General features: G+C 37.2%; 1 protein-coding gene across 1 annotated transcript in view; it reads right to left on the bottom strand.

The window, feature by feature from the left end:
• The window catches only part of CAAP1 (caspase activity and apoptosis inhibitor 1), a 76845-nt gene extending 54760 nt beyond the window's left edge, over positions 1 to 22085 (bottom strand). The window contains exons 1-4 of the mRNA XM_068974395.1: positions 21780 to 22085; positions 18077 to 18277; positions 16614 to 16698; positions 15379 to 15454 (exon numbers count right to left, since the gene is read on the bottom strand). Of these exons, the coding sequence (XP_068830496.1) occupies positions 15379 to 15454; positions 16614 to 16698; positions 18077 to 18277; positions 21780 to 22085 (668 nt within the window). The remainder of the gene's footprint in view (positions 1 to 15378; positions 15455 to 16613; positions 16699 to 18076; positions 18278 to 21779) is intronic.
• Between the last annotated feature and the right edge of the window lie 1615 nt (positions 22086 to 23700).

The raw sequence follows: 23700 nt of genomic DNA, 5'->3' as shown, positions 1-23700 counted from the left end.
TTTCTGCCTACTAAATGGCCTCAACTGGAAAAAGGATAACAAACTATGGTTTATCCACACAGTGGAACACCAACTACTCATCCAGGAAAAGGAAGGAACTACTGATACACACAGCAACATAAACAAATCTCAACTGCATTATGCTGAGTAAAAGAAGCCAGGCTCAAAAGGCTATATACTGTACTGATCTATATGACATTCTGGAAACAGAAATAGTATAAGGACAAAAATCTGATCAGTGGCTGTCAAGGGCTGGAGACAGGAGAATGAGTGGACTACAAAGAGCCATGGGGGAAATTCTGAGTGTGACGGAAGGGGTCTTATTGTGGTAGATAAATTTATCCAAACTCACATAACTATATAATTTTTTTTAATGAATTTTGTTCTAAATTACACTTTTAATATTTTTCAAATAGGTTACTGCCAAGTCTTAGAACAAGTTCACAAAAATGAAATCACACAGTACTCAAATGTAACCCTCGAACACCATGGAATGGAGCAAAACTGTTTTTCTCAAAGGGCTTTTTCCAAACAGCAAATTAATCCATACCTCTAACGTTTCCCTCAGCAAGTTCATTACTCAAGATAGCAAAATTCAACCCTTGTTTCCATTTCCATTCCCCAAATAATGTAATTCTAAAAATGAGTTACCATACTCCAATTTCTCTGATCCATGATTTTCTAAGAATCTGTTCTATAAACTGCCTCTCTACAATTATAAGTTTTTGTAAATAAGGCAATTCTCTAAATGGGGGGCTCTAGCCTATACAAAAATGACTAAAGGAAACAGAGGTTCTCCTCCTCCTTCTATCCCGATACTCCTGCTTTCAAGCCTTTCCAGTTTTAAGTTGTATGAGATCACTTTGTAAGTGCTTTATTTAAAGGGGTACAAGTAGGATATGCAAACATTCTACTAACGTTAAACCTGGAGTCCTATCCAAGTTTTAAGCTGCAATATTGTCAATGATTAGTAGCATTTTCTGTGAAGGTTTTCTGAAAAATTTACCCTATTATTTTGATAGTCTGCCTAAGGATCACAGCCTAACAGCAACTTAAAAGGACTTAAGGACATAAGTAGGGTACAGGTAATCAATGCTCTTTAGAATACATACTCAGTTTAAAGTAACTGAGCATAATGATGGGTGTAAAGAAAACAAAAACCTGGACTGCACAAATAAATAAATAAATAACTGAGCATAGAGTAATGGCAATTTAAGAAATTGATCGCATTTGTTGGGAAAAAAAATCCTTCTCTGCTTTAAAATATGTATACAATAGTTTTCTCTTAAACTATATTTTTAATAAATGAAAAAGTTAGGAACTTGTTAAGTAATAAATTGTTTTTGAAAAAGGCAGTAACAGTAAAAAATAATAATTAAAAATAACGATGAGTTATTTTGCTTTCTTTAGGGTTTCATAAAAAGAATTTGGGGAGAGGAATCCCCAATACTCATCAATGTAAAGTGGAATTTTAAGAATAGTGATTGTTACAAATTCAAAGTTAAAAATTCTACAGCAAATGCAGCAACATTTTTCACTGCTTCTCAACAAGTACTATTCTAAGCACTTTACAATTTTTTTCTGATTTAATCATCATCACAATCATATGAGTAGGTGCTGATGTTATGTCTATTGTCCAAACAAAGTAATTCAGGTCCAGAAAGGTTAAGTAACTTGCCAAAAGTCAGAGAGATAGTAAGCTGTGGAGGTCTGCTGTTAAAAATGCAGGTTTAGTTTAACTCGTTTTTCACATTTATGCGGACTTTCTCCTGCGTAAAGATATTAGTTCTCCAAGTGGTAATACTAAAAATTGTAAGTAGTCAGTATCTATATCTCAAAGTATCAAGTCAGTTTTCATTCAAAATTGACCCCAAGCCTCACAGGAAAATACTTATTTCAACTGGCAAAACTAAGATATGCTATTAAACCAAGATGGAATTATTATTTTACAGTGGAAATTTTCAATGAAAAGACACACAAGAGCAATAACAACTGGTAACCAAGAATAAATCCCAAATGAACCAAAGATTTCAATATTTTAAAAAACCATAAAGTACCAGAAGGAAGTATGAAAAATACTTTTTATAATTTCAGAACAGAGAAGGCCTTTTCTAAATATAAAACCCGAAAACCATAAAAGTTTGATAAAATCAGACTATATAAACCTGAAAATGTATACATGTGCAAAAATAAATAAATAAATAAAGCTATAAGTAAAGTTAAGCAACAGCAAAAAAAAAAAATTGCAACCCATATCACAAACAATGGACTATTAAAAAGACCAAAACCCTCTACCCACATACACACAAAAGGTAAAAAAATGACAAAGAGCTCAGAGGAAAAGGAAGTTCAAACAGCTCTGTAACATACAGAAAGACAGTCAATTTCACTCACAGTAAGAGATAGGTTAGTTGGTAAAGAATCTGTCTGTAATGCAGGAGACCTGGGTTCGATTCCTGGGTCAGGAAGATGCCCTGGAGAAGGGACAGGCTACCCACTCCAGCATTCTTGGGTTTCCCTTGTGGCTCAGCTGGTAAAGAATCTGCCTGCAATGCGGGACACCAGGGTTCGATCCCTGGGTTGGGAAAATCCCCTGGAGAAGGGAAAGGCTACCCACTCCAGTATTCTGGCCTGGAGAATTCCATGGACTGTATAGTCCATGGGGCCGTTAAGAGTCGGACACAAGTGAGTGACTTTCACTTCATTTCATGAGATTGTAGATTAAAATCCCCAGTGCAGCGTTGGTATTGGTGAGAATTTTACCTAACAGAGGAACAACCATCAAAATGTCAGATAACATATTAGCTGAAGTATATGAAAACACATACTCCACATCTGTGGGGACAGGTATAAATCAGTTTAAACTCTGTGAAGTCAATTATGGCAGTTACCTTTTAAAGTTTCAAATGCCCAAGCATCTAATCCAACAATTAATTTATAGGTATTTATATAATCACTGAAAAACATGATTACTTACATAGAGATATATTCATACCATATGCAGTAACAAAAGATAGTAAACACTTAAATGTCCATTGATAAACTTTTGCTATATCCAATAATGGAATAGTACACAGATGCATGTGTGTATACATATATACATGTATGTATATATGTATATATATGTATGTATACACACACAGACACACACACACGTACAGTAAGCCTTATATGCACTAAGTAAAACAAAAGAAAAGAAAAGGCATACTATTAAATGGAAAAGACTTAATGAAAAAAGGTACGGAACCATTTGCATAGTATGCTACAATTTATGTGAGAAGAAAAAATATATATACACTTATACATTTATAAATGTACAGAGTACCTTGGGGAGGATATACAAGAAACTGGTTTATTGTGGCTGCCTATAGGAAGGCATTCAGAATGGGAAAGAAAAAAAAGAGTGAGACTAATTCTCACTGTATACTTTTAAAAATTATACTATGTACAAGTGCATGTATTTACCATTCAAATAAACAAGCTGTTAAATAACAGACACAAGACACATGGCTATGTGGGAAAATGTCCTTATTCTCTGAAATTTCAAACATAAACATTTAGAATCAACCTACTTTACAGTACTTCAAGAAAACAGATGAAACAAATATGAAAAGTGGTAATAACTGTTACGTCTAGGAAATAGTTATTTGGGGGTTTCATTATACTAGTCTCTCTACTTTTCTAGATAGATGACACTTTTCATAATAAAAGAGTAAAAACAATCTAATACAGTGAAATCACTTTTTTCTAACTCAGACAGGTGGTATCACTTTACTGGAAAAGAAAAAATTTACACAGGGAAACGCTTAAAAGTTACATATATAATTTAAGCATCTTAGGTTAACATAAAACAGGAATGCATCTTCATTCACCAATCTTTGGATAAGAATCCACAGAAAAGAGTTCAGGCTCATCCTACTCACATAAGCCATTGTCTACATCTCTGCTTTTGGCTTATTTAAAACAGAAAACTCTGAGTGCAGAAAAAGATAACCCTTTGTGTATACATATATACACAATGCCACCCAAACTTTTACTGCTGTTATCCCACAGCTAACCATACTTTGAATTTTTCCAAAGCAATCAATGTGATCAACTGATCTTTTCATACTGCTATTTCATCAGTTTTTATATTTAACTATATTATAAAATTACAGTAATTGTATTGGAAATAAATATGAGTGACTCTTGGTAAAGTAAAACCTTCAAATGGTGGGAAAAGTGCACTGGCATAAAGAATAGGCATTAACAAACCAGTTTAGTGCACTGAACATCAGTAGATTTATTTTTCAAGTGAAATGGAAAAGACAATTAATACAAAGATTTAGGTAAGTGATTAAGAAAATCTTAAATTTTTTTAAAAAGTTGACAATTAAAGAGCAGAGAATAGGAAAACTACTTGCTTACATCTAATCCAGTGCTTGAGCAGCAAGATGAGGCACTAAAATGACTGATGAAAAAATAACAGATATAGTTTAAAACTTAGGTTTCTATAACACAAAGAATACAATTCTTTTGTGTGTAGACACTTACAAAATCAGAAATGCTTCTGAAGACCCTCAAAATTCCCCAATGGAAAACAGTTACAATTCAAGCCTATCCAGGACCTCTGAGAAGCTCAGGCCTTCCCATTCCAAGGAATATATACAAAGATTTCAGAGAGATGGCCATCTGCTAAATATTTTAAAAGAACTGGATCAAGATTTGCTTCAAAGTTATCAAGTTGGCAGAAGTTGAAGGAGGAGGTTTCCAATAATATGGGAGGGAACATACTGAATAATAGGTATTCAAGGTAGAGTTAAATAAACAAATAAATAGTCAAATAACTGTTACAAAATAACTTCATACATTCCAGAGCAGTTTATGTGAGTTTGATGAATCACAGGTCAATTTCTTAAGGTATTATTCCTAATAAGGCTTGGTCTTGGGTTTACTTGATGCCTTTTTTGTATCCACTGATAAAAATGTTCACTTAATCATGTACTGTAGATTCATGCTGCCCATTAATTCAATGCTCCAAAGCACTGTGGGCTTCCTTGGTGGCGCAGACAGTAAAGAATCTGCCTGCAATGTGGGAGATCTGGGTTGGGAAGATCCCCTGCAGAAAGGAAAGGCTACCCACTCCAGTATTCTGGCCATGTATACAGTCCATGGGGTCGCAAAGAGTCAGACACGACTGAGCAACTTTCACTTTCAGAGCACTATAAACTTTATTCAAATACTTTATCCCACTGAAGCTTAATAATAGCAGTTAATGAAGCAATAGTCTTTTATTCCCAATAAGTTCAGTTTTATTGATACTTATTGAGAGTTGAGCATTTGGCTGAGTATTCCTGCCCCTTGGAAAGTTACTTATACATACATATTCAAGGAATATAAGTGACCTGAATTGGAACAAATCGAACCCTGAGTACTCTAAGGACAGTGAGCTGAACCCACAAAATAGCTATACTTCATCAAAAAGGGCATGGATGCTTTCCCTTTACCAAAAACAGAAGAAAAATTAATGTTTTTTTTTATTCAACCAACAAACAGCATCAGAGTTCTACCACATATCACTACAGGGCCACAATACAAGAGTGGTCATAAACACAATTCTAGTTGTTGTTAAATTATATGTATAATGGAAAATCTCCTATCCTAAGACCTGTTTAGGAGTATCTTACTTTTTCAAAAAGTTAAGTATCCAGAACTAGAATTCAGCAACTGAAGTTTAGAACATGCCCATCCTCTGCTAAGGAGCAGTGACTAGAGTTCCAGAACACTCCTACCAAATCTACTCTGCAGTATACCTTAAGTTTGAGAAGCTGGGTTTTTAAACTTCTCTGCCTTCCAGAACTGGGATCGTATCTCAACACTGCTTACTATCCATAGAGAGATACAGCTTCATTTCCACTGACATTTCCCTCAATATCATTCATTGAAAGTGTATTAATTTAAAATTCATAAAAGTATTTATGAGAACAATACTAAAACATTGCTAAGATTTCCCTAAAGTGCTTGCATTTTTATCTTTATGTGAAACCACAATCCTGATTATTTTATTGCACTATTCAAGACTTAAATTTCATTACAGACATACTCTTTAGTGCAATCATCTCACAGTATATGCCAAGTTAATACCTGTTCTCATTTTTAATGCTACTTGAGCTACAATAAAGCTTCTTTTCCAAATGAAGATAGCACTCTGCATGCAGGCATATTATCTTATTTATTTAAAACAGATGTTCTTGGTAAGCAACTTGCAATTGGTAGCATTGCAACTCTTGTGACAATATCTAAGTTTTAAAACACTTCAAAATGATACATGCTAAGGTTTTACACCATCTCAATATAACATAAAATTGCTCACTTATTCACCTAAGGTGAACAAAAGTGACAATCTCAACCCTCACCTTTCTAAAAATGAAGGTATTTAGAAACTATAAATGTCCTATCTTCATAGTTAATACATCTCATTTCTATTAAAATTGTTATAACACTCACTAATTTCAAGTTTTAAAGTAGTGCACTGTCAAAATTTTCTTATAACTACTATTTTTTGTTACTTTTGAAAGTAAACAAGAACTATCATAAAAAAGAAAGAAAGAAAGAAAGAGAACTATTGTAAATTAAGTATGAGTAAGCAATCAAAATTTCAAAAAGCAGCAGAAATCAAGAGTTTGGGGGGAATAAAACGTATTTGAAAGCTGACCTTAGACTAAAACATATAAAGCTGTTTGTTTTATAAACATATGAATCATATAAAACTGAAAATCTCATTTTAAATTTTTTTAAATTGTGCATAAACATCTATGTGTACTGTATTTTCAAACTTTAATGGTTTGTGAGAAAATTCACATAAAGCATATTAAATACCATATACATAAATACCTCCATTGAAAGTTGTCATTTTATAGCTTCTTAGGCAATCCTAAGAATCCTTAATACTATCTCCTTTGCCATAAGCACTATAACAAAAGCATGTTAGTTGCTCATTAAAAGAAAATATCAAAATTTCCGTGTGCTTTTAATAATAAAGACTGCTTTATCCAGATCTATTTAAAGTTCTTTGCGTTCATCAAAACAGGGATAAAGAGGTAAAGGTATGTGTCCCAGTTGATAAGACCCTGAAAAACTGACAGAACTGGTTCCAAGGCAAACCTTTGGCCTTTATGTATTTTCCCTTGAACCAGAGCTTCCTTTTCTAGACATTCTGTACTTTAAACATACAGGCAAATGTAGTACTATGTGGCACAGTGAAACATACACATGCCACACAAAAAGAGAGTACCTACATTCAGCTCTAATTTTTCTTTTTTTTTTTGCTCCCCTCAGGAAAAGCTGATCTGATTTTTAAGCAATTCAAAAATCCAAATTTTGGTGAACTATCACCTGAATTTTAAACGCTGGAAACCGTCTGAAACTTTAAATATTTAAATTTTGAGCAAAATATCTCTATGGCTATAGGCAACAATCTGTAACTCTGGCTTTATGTCAAGTACCCTGCATTAGTTTTCTATTGCCTCTGTTACAAATTACAGAGGCAATAGTGGCTTAACACAACATACCTTACACTACCTTATAGTTCTGGAGGTCAGAAATCCCAAGTGAGTCTTGGGACACTAGAATCAAGGTAGTTCCAGGGTAGTTCCAGGTTCCAGGGGAGAATCCATCTCCTTGTCTTTTCCAGCTTAAGATTACCTGCATTCCTTAGCTTTTGGCTCCTTTCTCCATCTTCAAAGTATATCACTCCAATCCCTGGGCCTCCATCATCTCATCTTTTTAGCTGCCTTTGACAAGTTAATTACTTTCTACCACTCATGTTGCATGTGTGTGGCTTTTTGCTTTTTTCTAGTCTAACTGCATTTGCTTGAACCTTCAAGAAATGTTGAAAACGAATGGTCTTGTCTGATTCCTCGATTTAGTTCACCAAGTGAGTGGTTAAGTCTGATCAAATGGTCATTACTGTATCTGAATAGTTTTCTATATCTTTTTTACCTATAGCTTATATTAGAAATGACTGCTGGGTATTATCAAAGGCATTTTTAGCATCTACTTATCTGAACTTTTCTCCTTTATTGAAATGAATTACACTAAAAGACTTTCTAATTAAGTCTTCTATAAATTCCTAGAGTAAATCATACTTGGTCAGTAGTATAATTATTCACTAATATACTGCTGGATTCTATATGCTAATGTTGTACTTATAATTGTTGCATCTATATTCACAAGTCAGAAGGCCTATAATCCGCCCACCTTTTTTTTGACACTATGTATGAAATTTGCGATATTACAACTATGGAGAAGTCATAAAGTAAAGTGAAGATCTTTTCATCTTTTTCTAGGGCTCGGACTAATTTAAGTAGCACAGGTGTAATCTATTTGAAATTAATAACAGATAACATCATTGGACATTTTATTAGCTATAAACACGTTACAAGTATTGAGTCTTGTAAATAATGCTGTGGATTCACCTTGTCTTTTTCAACAGATCTCTATTTACCTTTCTAATTTCTTGCTTGTTAATCTCTTCAGGTATTCCATTTTAGGGAGAAGTTAATTTGGTTAATGTGTATTTTGATAGAATATCCATTTGCTAGCTTCAAATTTGTTTATACAATGCTGCATGCGGTTTCTATTCTTTCAAACTCATAAAATGCATGACTCTCTTCTTCCTCCCTAATCTCGATTTTAATTGCTCTTGACTTATTTCCTTAATCAGATCTAAGAAGAATTCATCTTATTTTCTTGTCTTTACAAAATCAAGTTTATAAATTTATTTATCCTTTTATTTTCTATGTCTTTAGTTTTAATGTTTACCTCTGTTAATTCTTTCTACTTTCTTTTGGTTTGTTAAGTTCCTTTAAGATGTGAACTAAGTTCCTGGACTATTCATTAAGCTTTTATCTATCTATATCTTCTCTTTAAACTCAGCTTTCAGACTTCCCTGCTGGTCCACTGATTTAAGAATCCACCTTGCAATGCAGGGGGTGTAGGTTCAATCCCTGATCTGAGAACTAAAATCCCACATGTCACAGGGCAACTAAGCAGGTGCACCACAACCAGAGTAGCCCATGCACCTGCAACTGCTGAGCCCACATGCTCTAGAGCCCGTGTGCCAGAAGAGCAGTCTGTGTGCCACAATTAGAGAAAGCCCACATGATGCAACAAAGACTCAGCACAGTCAAAATTAAAACAAAACAACAACAAACCCAAAGATAAACAAAAAGAAAACTTAAACTTTGTAATACTAACAATCAAACATCACACATGAATTCCACTGGATTCTGGATCAGAATCAACCAGGTAATTAATTAAAATAAATAAATATGCTATAAATTTATTTTAGTAATTGGGCAAATTTTATATGAACAATGTAATAAATGATACTATTTGAAATACTGATTATTTCTGAAGAGTGATGATTGGCCTTATTTTTAAGAAGTGCACACTGAATTGTTTAGGCATGGAATGTTATGACATCTGAAACTTAGTTTTTAATAGGTTATGAACTAAACTATTTCCTCACAAAAAATTTGTGTGTGAAACCCTAACTCTAGTGCCTGAGAATGTGACCATTTTAGAAATAGGGCCTTTAAAAAGCTAATTTAAGTTAAAGTAAGTCCAGTAACCTTAGATATGCAGATACCACCACCCTTATGGCAGAAAGCAAAGAAAAACTTAAGAGCCTCTTGAAGGAAGTGAAAGAGGAGAGTGAAAAAGCTGGCTTAAAACTCAACATTCAAAAAATGAAGATCATGGCATTTGGTCTCATCACTTCATTGCACATAGATGAGGAAACAATGGAAACAGTGACAGACTTTATTTTCTTGGGCTCCAAAATCACTGCAGATGGTGACTGCAGCCATGAAATTAAAAGACACTTGCTCCTTGGAAGAAGAAACGTTATGACAAACCTAGACTGCATATTAAAAAGCAGAGACATCATTTTGCCAACAAAGGTCCGTCTAGCGAAAGCTGTGGTTTTTCCGGTAGTCATGCATGCATATAAGAGTTGGACCATAAAGAAAGCTGAGCACTGAAGAATTGATGCTTTTGAACTATGGTGTTAGAGAAGACTCTTGAGAGTCCCTGGGACTGCAATGAGATCGAACCAGTCAATCCTAAAGGAAACAGTCCTGAATATTCACTGGAAGGACTGAAGCTAAAGCTGACATTCCAATACTTTAGCCACCTGATGCAAAGAACTGACTGCTTGGAAAAGACCCTGACGCTGGGAAAGACTGAAGGCAGGAGGAGAAGGGGATGACAGAGGAAGAGATGGTTGGATGACATTACCAACTTGATGGACATGAGTTTGAGCAAGCTCCAGGAGTTGGTGATGGACAGGAAAGCCTGGTGTGTTGCAGTCCACAGGGTTGCAAAGAGTCGGACACGACTGAGGGATTGAACTGAATGGACTGAAGGCCATGATGGTGGGCCCTAACCCAGTGTGACTGGTGACCTTATAAGGGGAGAACAGCACACAGGGAGAGACAACAGGGAAACACACAACGGAAGTCAACCAAGTGAAAAGGCAGCAAGAGGGCGGCCATATGCAAGTCAAGGGGAGAAGCTTCAAAGAAAAGAACCCTGTCAGTTCCCTGATCTTGGACTTTCATCCTCCAGAACGGTGAGAAAATAAGTTTCTGCTGTTTAAGCCAGCCAGTCTCTGGTACTCTGTTCTGGCAGCTCTAGCAACCTAATACAAATGGTTCCTGGGGAAAAAGGATAAATATAAGGAGAGAGAGAAAGTAAAACTGGCAAGACCTTACTGTTGCTGAATCTAGGTAGAAAGTATACGGATGTCCATCATATCATTCTTTCAATTTTACATAAGTTTAAACTTCTCCAAAATAGAAGTTTGAAGTTTTCCAAAATAAAAAGTTCAGGGAAAAAATTTCACCAGGAAATTCACACACGTACACACATATATTTATAAGTTTGTATTTGTCTGCTAGAGCTGTCATAACAAAATACCAAGACTGGCTGGGCTTAAGCAATAAAAATATATTCTCACAGTTCTCCAAGGTGGAAGCTGAAGATCAAGGTGTCTGCAGGTTCGGTTTCCTCTGAGGCCTCTCCTTGACTTGCAGACAGCTTTCACATGGCTCTGCTGTGTGTGTGCCCAGGCCTGGTGTCTCTGAGTACACTCAAATTTCCTTTTCTTGTAAGGACACGAATCAGACTGGACTGACTTAATCACCTCTTTGGGCTTCCCAGGTGGCTCAGTGGTAAAGAATTTGCCTGCCAAGCAGGACACACAGGTTCAGTCCTTGGCTGGGGAAGATCCCCCAGAGAAGGAAATGGAAACCCATTCCCTTATTCTTGTCTGGAGAATCTCATGGACAGAGGAACCTGGCGAGCTATATAGTCCATGGGGTCAGAAAAGAATGAGAGATGACTCAGAGACTAAACAACAAACAAATCATCTCTTTAAAGACCGTATCTCCAAATGAGATTATGTTCTGAAGTGCTAAGGGTTAGGGACTTCCATGTATGAATTTTGGAGGGACACAATTCAGCTCATAACCAGATCGTTATCCTTGTCCTTACAGTCTTATGTCTTTAAACAAAGAATGTTAAGTCTATGATTTCTTTAATTCTTTTCTAGCTATTTGTTTCTCTTTCAGGATTTCTAGTATCTTCAAGATAGGTCTAAAACTGTCTTCCAGGTAACCATGAGTTATACGTAAGGATTTACCCTTTCTGTGTGTGGTTTCTCTCTACTATTCTGTATTTATTTATTCAATTTAATTTCTTAGCACAATGATGTAGCCTCCAGTCATGGCTAATCTCTTTATCAATTTGTCTCCTAAATTTAGGAACTCAGAATTGTTTTAGTTTCTGAAACTACATTTGTGTTCTAACTCTACTTCTTTGAGAGTTATCATTACTTTGCTAAAGTTTCCTTTCCTATTGCCTATTAATCCTGTGTTCCACAGAAGCTACCTGTTCAATGTACTCAGCCTTATTTTCCTTTCCCAAATCGCTGAATTCCTTGAAGGTTTTTCCCTACTCATAACTGTTCCCTCAGCATCCAGATAGGTCAGACTACTGTTAGCTATTAGAGGAAAAAAACAGCAGGTAATAAAAAACATGAAAATTTTCAGCACCAAGTACCAAACATGTTAACTAACTTAACCCTCTGCTGAAGCACTGCAATTAAGTTTATATGAGCATGCCCACCAGGTTCAGTCCAACTCAACAGAAAGTAACAGGACTGCACTGACCTCTGAGCACAAAGCAAGCAGCAAATTGTCAAGTCAGCAATGTGGGCTAAGGTCAACATTTTCCCACATTATTTCCCTGTCCTATTTCACTGCTTCACAGTGCAGTTTATCTCCCTATTCATAACTACGATTAGTAACAAAACAGTAAACATTTCTTAAAAATAACAAACAAGTCACATTAGTGTTGCCAGCCATGTCTGACTCTTTGTGACCATATAGATCATGGCCTGCCAGGCTCCTCTGTTCATGGAATTCTCCAGGCAAGAATACTTCAGATTGCTTCAGTATTGCTTTCCTACTCTAGGGGATCTTCCTGACCCAGGGATTAAACCTGCATCTCCTGCACTGGTAGGTGGATTCTTTACCACTCCACTACCATTTATCCCAATAATCCTATTGGGGCCAAGTATTACCCATATTTTACAAAGGTACAAGGTGATTTTAGAGAAAGTTAAGTGTTTTAAAGCCAGGTCTATTTACATAAACACTTATAGTCTCTTCATAACTAACATTCCTTCTACTTCCACATTCATTTGTGTGATCTCAGGCACATAAATCTTTCTAGGCCTTATCTGTCCATCTGTAAAATGATGATACTAATACCACCTAACTCACAAGGCTAGTATATACACCCAGTGAGTGAATGAAGGCAAGTAAAGTGGTTAGAACAGTGTCTGGCATACAATGCTCCTAATATTATTATTTATTTGGCATCCTGTAGCTTACAAATATGATTTTTTTTAAGCCTATATACTCAAATAACTCAAAAGAATCTCAATGATCTGACACTTATCAGGTCCACAAGTGGCTATAATGACAATTTTGGGTAATATTTCTGATTGCTTAACCTACTCACTGCAGCATTTAAAAGCTAACATGACCCATCTCATGGTAACATTGTAAAACTCAGTTCTCCACAATAGTCACTTTGAATCTAATCACCTTTTTTCTTCATTAGAAAAGTTCAGAAGTCAAATTCTGTACTTTGTTGTAATTTTTTAAAAAAGAAACAGATTTCTAATCTAATTAGATATCCATTAAACAGATTCTTGGAGAAGGCAATAGCACCCCACTCTAGTACTCTTGCCTGGAAATGCCATGGACGGAGGAGCCTGGTGGGCTGCAGTCCATGGGGTCGCTGAGAGTCGGGCACGACTAAGCGACTTCACTTTCATTTTTATGCATTGGAGAAGGAAATGGCAACCCAATCCAGTGTTCTTGCCTGGAGAATCCCAGGGACAGGAGAGCCTGGTGGGCTGCCGTCTATGGGGTCGCTCAGAGTCGGACACGACTGAAGTGACTTAGCAGTAAACAGCTTCTAACATAGAAAAGTAGCAGTAGTGTTCGGGTGTGAACAAAAAAGGACTTAACCTTGAAAATACCTCAAAAATTGGAAAAATAAACACATTTAAACAAAGGCAAAACAAAAGTAATCAAGCAAAAGTTGATGCTCTGTAAAAAGCATCAAGAAACAAGATGATTAATTTAGATTATTTAAGAAACTAAAAGTAAAGTGACAGGCTTAAACTATCTAAACTAGACTAGCATATATATAAGCAATTTAAAGCTACGTATTGTGAAGAAAGGAGGAGGCAATAGCACCCCACTCCAGTACTCTTGCCTGGAAAATCCCATGGATGGAGGAGTCTGGTAGGCTACAGTCCATGGGGTCGCAAAGAGGCGGACACGACTGAGCGACTTCACTTTCACCCTGGCTGAGATCTTCCTTATAGCTCAGATGGTAAAGAATCTGCGTGCAGTGCAGGAGACCTGAGTTCGATCCCTGGATCAGGAAGATCGTCTGGAGAAGGGACTGGCAATCCACTCCAGTATTCTTGCCTGGAGAATCCCACAGATAGAGGAGCCTGAGGGGCTACAGTTTGTGGGGACACAAAGAGTTGGACACGACTAAGCGACTAACCCACCCAGCAGCATTTTGAAGAAGTCAATAACAAGACTGTAGAAATGTGTACGTTTTATAGTCTGTGGGTAAGTATAAATCATCCTATGACATTCCGAGGCAAGATGAATGTGATGACCAAAAATCTACTAATTATGAGGCAGCCAAGATACAATGGTTTCTTCAGTGCTTCAGTATAAGCATATTAGCTGATGCTCTCTATAGTTATAATATGAAATTAAATTGCCATTTTCCAGTGATATTTACCCAATAGCACTGTATTAGAAATGAGAATATAATCAGGTTTCAGGTTAAATATGTGCTACTGATTTATGTCACTCTCTCTGGTTATGTTTTTATTTGGGCTACTGCCTATAGCCAAACTTTGCAAACAGAGATGCAAGTCAGTCTTTGGTGATGACCAAAAAAAAACATTTTACTCAAAAATCAGAACACGTGATAAAATTAGTGGGTGAAAGTTTAATGAGCCCATGGCAGAGCAGAATAGCCTAGAAAATTAGCATGTCACTTCTTCATTAGCTGACATTCCAAAACTTCAGCTATTCTCCATCATCACAATAATCAAATTAAATGTACCTATATTAAACAAAGAACTGACTCATTGGGAAAGACCCTGTTGCTGGGCAAGATTGAAGGCAAGAGAAGGGGACGACAGAGGATGAGATGGTTGGATGGCATCACCGACTCGATGGACTTAAGTTTGAGCAAGCTTCGGGAGTTGGTGATGGACAGGGAAACCTGGCGTGCTGCAGTCCATGGGGTCACAAAGAGTTGAACACCACTGAGTGACTGAACTGACGTCAAATGAACCAGCTTATTATCTGATCCATGAAAAGAAGCTATTATCACCAAACATTAAGAGGTATGTAGAAGAATTCAGTGAGATAAAGTCTTCTAAACTACTAACATGTTTGTTACAGTAAGTACTTAATAAACAGTGGGTATCAGTAGTAGTATATATATTCAAATTCCAAATGAGAGATGTGATTCTGCTTCAGTGTTGGCACTATTATAGTCCTATTTCTGAGTAGTAATTTAATAAAATCATCTTAATCCTGAAAGCAATTAATTCCATCCTCACAAATGAAAAGGACCAATCACTACAAGTAAAAAAAAATCAATCCAACATTGTTGAATCTCTTTATATAACTATAACATAGAAAAACAATCACATCCTTGAGGTAAGAAATTACCAGAAATAACAAAGCAATTCTGAAATTACAATGAATGCTTTTAACTTACTGATTAACTAAATCAGATACCGTCTTAGAGCCATCATCTGCTTCTTCTTCCATTTCAGAGTCCATACCATTGTCACCTTGTGAATGACATTAAAAAAAAAAATTTAAAACACGCTTATAAGACAAAAAGTCAGAGCAACGTATCATTATACAGAAAGTTTCATCTACAAAGTGAAAGATTAAGAAACTTGACACTTGTTGAAAGATGACAGTTTTAATTCTTACATTTAAAATGCCTTTTTGGGTATCTGTCCTATTATCTATTCTATAAATGCATAAAATGTATATAAATGAGAATGTGTATATATATATGTATATATATACTTACAGACTATACACACATGTACACATCTTTTACCAATTACAGATTCCATTAAACCATTTTACATTTTAAAGAGGTGTTATCTCTAGAAATTGAAAGTCTCCATTTTTTTGTTCCTTCTCTTGTAACGCTAATACTAAAATCCTTATAGAGTCAAAAAAAAGCAGCTTAAAAATCCAAAATTCTACAGGTAATGTATGGCAAAGAGTCGTCTTACTTTAGGCAGTTAGACAAAGGTCAGAATTTGCAAGAAATTATTCTAACTCTGCATTTGGCTCTTATTAGAGTAGGCAATGGCAACCCACTCCAGTACTCTTGCCTGGAAAATCCTATGGACAGAGGAGCCTGGTAGGCTGCAGTCCATGAGGTCGCTAGGAGTCGGACACGACTGAGCGACTTCACTTTCATTTTTCACTTTCATGCATTGGAGAAGGAAATGGCAACCCACTCCAGTGTTCTTGCCTGGAGACTCCCAGGGACGGGGGAGCCTGGTGGGCTGCCATCTATGGGGTCGCACAGAGTCAGACACAACTGAAGTGACTTAGCAGCAGAGCAGAAATGGTACTCAATGGATAATTAGAAGCAGTGAGAAAGCAAAAAACTAAAAAATATCTTAAGAGAAGTCTTTGCCTTCTTAATAATTTTTTATAGAATTTTGGATAAACTTTTTTCACACAAACTTCAATGTTCTTACCTACATAACTGATTTGGAAAAACCACACATACATCAAAAAGTCCATTCCTGAGATGCTATTCTATGATATAAACTATAATTTTCTATAAAGAGAAGTAAAAATATTAATTAATGACTAAAAATAAAGCTGAAGTCAAGTAAAAATACCTCATGATTTATGCTAAATATAGTATTAACTATCTATACTAAGTTACCAGAAGGTGGAAATATGCATTCTTACCCTCAAGAATCTTCAAAATTTTTTTTTCAGACAGGAGCTCTAGCTGTTCCTGGCAAAGTCTTTTAATTTCTTCTATTGAACAGTTCTAAAGAAAATGATATTTTAAAAAATGCATTTATATACTACAGCACCAAAGTAAACTAGAAAACAGCAAGCATTAAAAAAAAGTCTTGCTTAGCAAAGTTGTGCAGTCAAACCAATGAAAAGTCACATAAATCTTTTTTATGCGATAAAATCTGAAGACCTGCCAGTTAACATGCAAACATTATAATTTATAGTTTTAATTGGAACATATAAAGTCATGTTAACTATGAAAGAACAAACTAAAGAGTGAGTCAGGTGCCCAGATATTGTTAATAGTAGCCTATTTCAGTTCAGTTCAGTCGCTCAGTCGTGTCCGACTCTTTGCGACCCCATAAACCACAGCACGCCAGGCCTCCCTGTCCATCACCAACTCCCAGAGTTCACCCAAACCCATGTCCGTTGAGTTGGTGATGCCATCCAACCATCTCATCCTCTGTCGTCCCCTTCTCCTCAATCTTTCCTAGCATCAGGGTCTTTTTAAATGAGTCAGCTCTTCACATCAGGTGGCCAAAGTATTGAAGTTTCAGCTTCAGCATCAGTCCTTCCAATGAATATTCAGGACTGATGTCCTTTAGGATGGACTGGTTGGATCTCCTTGCAGTCCAAGGGACTCTCAAGAATCTTCTCCTATTTATGTTAGGCGAATACCACTAAAGGCTTAAATATTCTAGCCCTGGCTCCGTTCATCTTAGATATATATGCTGTTGGGTTTAACTTGCCTAAGTCTTTTTTCCATATCAGTAAAATTACAACACCACATATGTTTCTGAGTAATTTTCAGAAATAAACATACAAAAACATTTAAGACTTTAATGAAATACAGGCTATTACCAACTATCATTGCATACTGTGGTCTTCCCTGGTGACTCAGTTGGTAGAGTCTGCCTGCAACGTGGAAGACCCAGGTTTCAATCCCTGGATCGGTAAGAGCCCCTGGAGAAGGAAATGGCAACCCACTCCACTATTCTTGCTGGGAGAATTCCATGGAGAGAGCAGCCACAAAGAGTCTGACATGAGAGTGACTAACACTTTCACTTTCTTTCCTTTATTACATACTGTTACACAGCAGTATACTACTTCTTAAAGCAAAAGAATCAGTGTATATCTAATCTAGTTACTTAAATTGCCAATATTTAATAGAATTATTCCCAGAAGGTCAAAAAATTCCTTACCTAAATACAGTTAAGTGTCCCATTTCTTTCTGGCAAATTTTTCAAGACACAAAGCCATTATGGTTCTGCAAAATCCCTATATCTTTTTGAAGTAGCTTAGTTGAAAACATACAATTATAATTTCCATTAAGTAAAATGACTGCTACAAAGAAAGTTTTTGTATATTTCTATATAGTGGGGAACCTGCTAATGTATGTCATGAAGTACCTTTAACACATCAGGAAGCATCTTCTGTAACTTCTTCTCTCCTATGATACAGAAACACTGTCGAAGCATTTCTTTTTTGTCTGATATATAGAAACTAACTGGTTTTAACGCCACAGTCAGGTCTAATCCACCTTCTTCAAGGTCACTGTGCTCTGCCAAGAATAGCTCTTTTTCCAGAGGTGGCAAAAGATATTTGGCCTCCTAAAATTAAAAGACATAAAGAACCATTAAACAATAAAAATATGTCTATAACATCATACATCATTTAATAAAATCTTTACTAAACATTTTCAAATTCTTTGGTTGCATAAATCAGTTATTTAAAACCACAAAAAAGACTATTTAATTGCTCAGTATTCTTTGACATTACTCTCCAGGCTGTAATCATCAGCAAATTGATAAAAAGTGAAGAAATAATAGTATCTTACAACACACAAATGAAAATATACTCAATATTGAATAATTTTCTACAATTTCAGACTTCTGAAGAATACGATACTTCTCCAGTAGACCATTCACCCAAGAATTTTATGTATGTATGGTCATTCTTAATTCTTAAGAAGAAATAGGATAGCAGCAAAATGTTACAAATCACATATATAATAAAGTACCACTGCTTACCAGAAGCTACTGTCATTTTTAAAACTGTTAAATATCCAATCATATTCAAAGCCAGCAAGTAATTTAAGACAATTCAATCAACTTTGCCTCCTATTTTCCAAATCTATCCAGTCTCTCAAGTCTACTGCCAGAATGCTGATCCAAGGCAACATCCTCTTTGCCTAGATTACCTCCAGGTGGCATGAGTGGTAAAAAACCTGCCTGCCAAGAGACGCAGGTTCGATCCCCATATGGAGAAGATTCCCCTGGAGTAGGAAATGGCAAGCCACTCCCGTATTCTTGCCTGCAGAAATCCATGCACAGAGGAGCCTGGTGGACTACAGTCCCTGGCCACAAAGAGTCAGACAGGACTGAGTGACTGAGTTCACACACACTGGACTCCCTATATCTAATCAAAGGTTTCGCCAATCTGTTTTGTATACTGTCACCAAAATGGATTTTATAAAAGGCACACATAATCATCCTCCCTATTTGTAAGACCTCCCAGTGAAGTACTTCTCATAAAAATACAGTTTAGTTCTGTATGCAAATGCTTACACAATCCTTATTACTGGTCTTTTCATAATAACAGAGTACCAAAAATATGCAAACTATTTAAGATAAGAATGGTGATATCCAAGAATGAAATCAGACGATGCTTGCTCCTTGGAAGAAAAGCTATGACAAACCTAGACAGCATATTAAAAAGCAGAGACATTACTTTGCTAACAAAGGTCCATCTAGTCAAGGCTATGGTTTTTCCAGTGGTCATGTATGGATGTGAGAGTTGGACTGTGAAGAAAGCTGAGCGCCGAAGAACTGATGCTTTTGAACTGTGGTGCTGGAGAAGACTCTTGAGAGTCCCTTGGATTACAAGGAGATCCAACCAGTCAATCCTGAAGGAAATCAGTCCCAAATATTCATTGGAAGGACTGATGTTGAAGCTGAAACTCCAATACTTTGGCCACTTGAAGTGAAGAACTGATTCACTGGAAAAGACCCTGACACTGGGAAAAATTGAAGGCAGGAGAAGGGGATGACAGAGGATGAGACAGTTGGATGGCATCACCAACTAGATGGACATGAGTTTGAGCAAGCTCTGGGAGTTGGTGATGGAAAGGGAAGCCTGGCATGCTGCAGTCCATGGGGTCACAAAGAGTCGGACACAACTGAGTGACTGAACTGAACTGATCCAAAACTAAATCTAGAAGGAATAGGAAAACTGAATATATCTATAACTATCAAAGAAAGTGGGGGAGAAAAAAAGGTGAGAGGCATTAAGGAAAAATACACTACCCCTAGAAAAATCCCCCATACCCAAACAGCTGTATGGTCCAACAGTCAAGTACACCCTTGAAAGAAAGGTATAAACTACTCTGGAATACGTGGGAAAAAAAAAAATGTTAAGTTTTCCCAACTCAATCCATAGCCCAATACTAAAACAAAACAGGGTAACTACAAAAATAAAAACCATAATCTGATTTAACTTAACATAAACACAAACGTATTTAATAAAAATACTGAATTACAGTCGAGTAGAACAACCAAATCAACAAATCAAATAGGATTTATCTCAAAAAGCAAGGACAATTTATCAATAAAATTACATTATCAGATTAAAGAAAGAAAACTGTATGACCCCTCAACAGAATGCCCCAAAGGTAACTGATAAGACTCCACAAAATCTCGGAAAAGCCAGAATTAAAAATTTCCTTAATTTGATCAGATATCTTTCAGAACCTATGACAAATAGATTTACTGATATAAAAGTTAAAAACCGTTTCTACTACAAAAAGGAATGGGAAAAGAATGCCTGCTATGAATGCCTGTGTTCAACACCACACTAAATGATTGAAAAAAAAAAAAAAAGAAAAGAAAAAAGCCTTAGATAATGCAAAATAACAAAAAAATAAGAAATATCAAGGCTGACGAGTCAATGAAGGGGCTGCGTATCAAACAATTAATGAGGAAGCATAAAGAAAGCCTTCCATTTCCCGTCATGTGTGTTGTATATATTTAAAGCATGCAGTCCTGCAACTGGTTTTTTTTTGTGTTATTTTTTTCCTGCATCTGTTTTATAATGTGAGCAAACTTTTTTTTTTTTAAACGGCATTATTTTGCCAGGTTGAAGGCACATAAAGAGGGGTGTTATTTCGTTTTGTTTTTTAACTTATTTTAATTGGAGGCTAATTACTTCACAATATTGTGGTGGTTTTTGCCATACATTCACATGAATCAGCCATGGGTGTACATGTGTTCCCCATCCTGATCCTCCCTCCCACCTCCCTCCCCACCCCATCCCTCAGGGTCATCCCAGTGCAGCAGCCCTGAACACCCTGCCTCATGCGTGGAACCTGGACTGGCGATCTATTTCACATATGACAATATACATGTTTCAATGCTATTCTCTCAAATCATCCCACCCTCGCCTTCTCCCACAGAGTCTTTACATCTGTGTCTCTTTTGCTGTCTCACATATAGGGTCATCGTTACCATCTTTCCAAATTCCATATATATGTGTTAATACACTGTATTGGTGTTCTCTTTCTGACTTACTTCGCTCTATACAATAGGCTCCAGTTTCATCCACTTCATTAGAACTGATTCAAATGTATTCCTTTTAATAGCTGAGTAATATTCCGTGTGTACATGTACCACAGTAAAGAGGGCTTTTATAATCAGATATTGGATTCCAATGTAGGTATTAACAAATTGGTAACTACCAGTAAACTTCCTTAATCTCTTTGCCCCTCAATTTTCTCAACTTGTATAAAGTAGATGAGAAGTAAAGCGGGGCTTGCAAGGGCACTGAAGGCTAGTTCCTGACCCAGACTTCTCAGGGAGACTAAGGTGACCACAGGAGTGGAAGGAGCTAAAGGCAATCATCAGACGATCAGCAAACCCAGAAATTTTTAAGTTCAAGTCGTGGGAGTGTGGGGTTCAAGGGAACTTAGGAACGTGAACTTCAGACACTGGATCCCGTAAGGCCGCAGCCTTAACAGGAGCGACAGCAGGCTCCGCATCCCGCAGTCACATTCTGCTCTTCGCCCGCCTTCTGAAACCGCGGCCGCTTCGAGAAGCGACGAGAAAGACGCGCACGCACCTGCTGCAGGGAGCCGGAGACGCTGGAAGATGAGTCAGTGCTTCTCCGCTTCCGACGCTCACCGCGCTCCACGCTGCTGCCACCCCAGCAGCTGCCGCCGCTCCCACCGCCGGTGACACTTCCACTCACGCTAGTGTTCCCACAGCAGGTGACGCTTCCGCAACCGCTTGCGCTCCCGCAGCCGCTGGTGCTTCCACTGCCACTGCTGCCTACGGCGGGGACCAGGTCCGGCGCTGCGAGGGCCGCCGCCGCCTCCTGACCGCTTCGTTTGCGCCGCTTCTCCCTGGAAGACTTCTTCCCCGTCATGATCCCACTCCAGCAACCATCCGGTGAAAGAACCCGTCTCCTGATGGACCAAAAGCCTCCTGCAGCGGCGAGCTGCAGGAGCTGGCGTCGCAGCTTGACGTCACTTCCGGTCGCGCCGCAAACGTCTAAAGTCGTTTCTGAAGGCGGGGTGGGGGCCAATCAAGCTGCCTCCGCCTACTGCGGAGGTTGGCTGTAGAGTTTGAGCGCGGTTGAGCGGTGTGTGAGGACTTTTGTTGTATGTTTCCATATACAAAGAACCATAGATGGAGCGTTACAATAGCTTTTTGCCTTGTTGATACTGTTTTTCAATCTTTGTCAGTATACAATACACAGTAAGCTGAAGGTATATTGTTTGATCTTCCGATTTCCTTTGTCTTTCAATTTTTGTTTGACTCAACAACAATGAGGCAAATTTAGGAGAAACTCATTATCATCATCACATGGACAATTTGTTTTTAATGTGTTTTAAGAATTTGTACACGGAGAAGGCATTAGTACCCCACTCCAGTACTCTTGCCTGGAGAATCCCAGGGACGGCAGAGCCTGATGGGCAGCCGTCTATGGGGTCGCACAGAGTCCGACACGACTGAAGCGACTTAGCAGCAGCAGCAAGAAGTTGTACAAGAGCAGTTTCTTGCTTCTTTGTTTTTACCCATTAACACTACTTTCTAGGCATGATTCCTTTTCACTTCTGAAGGCACTTGGCGCTTTTATTTATCCTTTCTCAATTTATTTAATAGTCAAATACTGGCGTCTTGGTTATTGACCTTCTGGCACATGTCAGAAAAATACCGCCGTAAATAACAAGAAAAAAATTACATTATTTTGTACCCCAAAAAAGAAATTGATCAGAAGTTATTGGCACGTTATTTTTCTTGTTTTATGTAATCGAGTTTGTTTGAAAAAGGCTGAGGCAATTTAAAATGTCACCTGAAATCTTTTTAAATGTAAGTACTAACATATGATAAGATTAGTTTTAACTTGGATTCTTGGCTTACAATGTTGAATACTGTTCCACTGATTAGAACGCTATTTCCTCATGATCGATACTCTGATGTACCATTTATCTACGAAAATAAGTATATCGATCTTTTAAATGTAAATTAGTTCTTTCTGTTGAGGAACGGGGAGCAGGAATAAAATACTATTGGCATATCAGTGTTCCTACCTTTTCTCTCTCCCTTCTTTCCTCATAAACTGCTGTTTCATACTAGTTCTTGGTTTTTTGAAAGGGAGGAAAGCAAGAAGTTTAGGAGTGAAGGTGACCAGTAAAAGAATCCAAGGCCATTTTTAAAAGGGATTTGAGGCAAGAAGTGCAAAAGAAAAAGAAGTGTATGAGGGCAGCAGTGGAAGAGCGAATTTGGGGCGTACCTCTGGAGATTATGTATTTCTTGCATAGAGTGCGTGAGGGACAAGAAAGGGACAAGTGAGTTTGTGAAAATAGATTATGGATCATAGGTTTATCACTGTTAACTTTGCAGGCTGCCCTGTAGTATTTTGGATCTAAACACAAACCTGGTTTTAAAATCAGAGATCAAGGGCTTCCGTGGTGGCACAATGAATAAAAATCTGCCTGACACTGCAGCGGAAACGGATTCGATCCCTGCTCCGGATA

The sequence above is a fragment of the Capricornis sumatraensis genome, chromosome 6, assembly GCF_032405125.1.
Source record: "Capricornis sumatraensis isolate serow.1 chromosome 6, serow.2, whole genome shotgun sequence".
Taxonomy (NCBI): domain Eukaryota; kingdom Metazoa; phylum Chordata; class Mammalia; order Artiodactyla; family Bovidae; genus Capricornis; species Capricornis sumatraensis.
The sequence above is the reverse complement of the archived record's forward strand: the minus strand, read 5'-3'. Positions and strand labels throughout refer to the sequence as shown.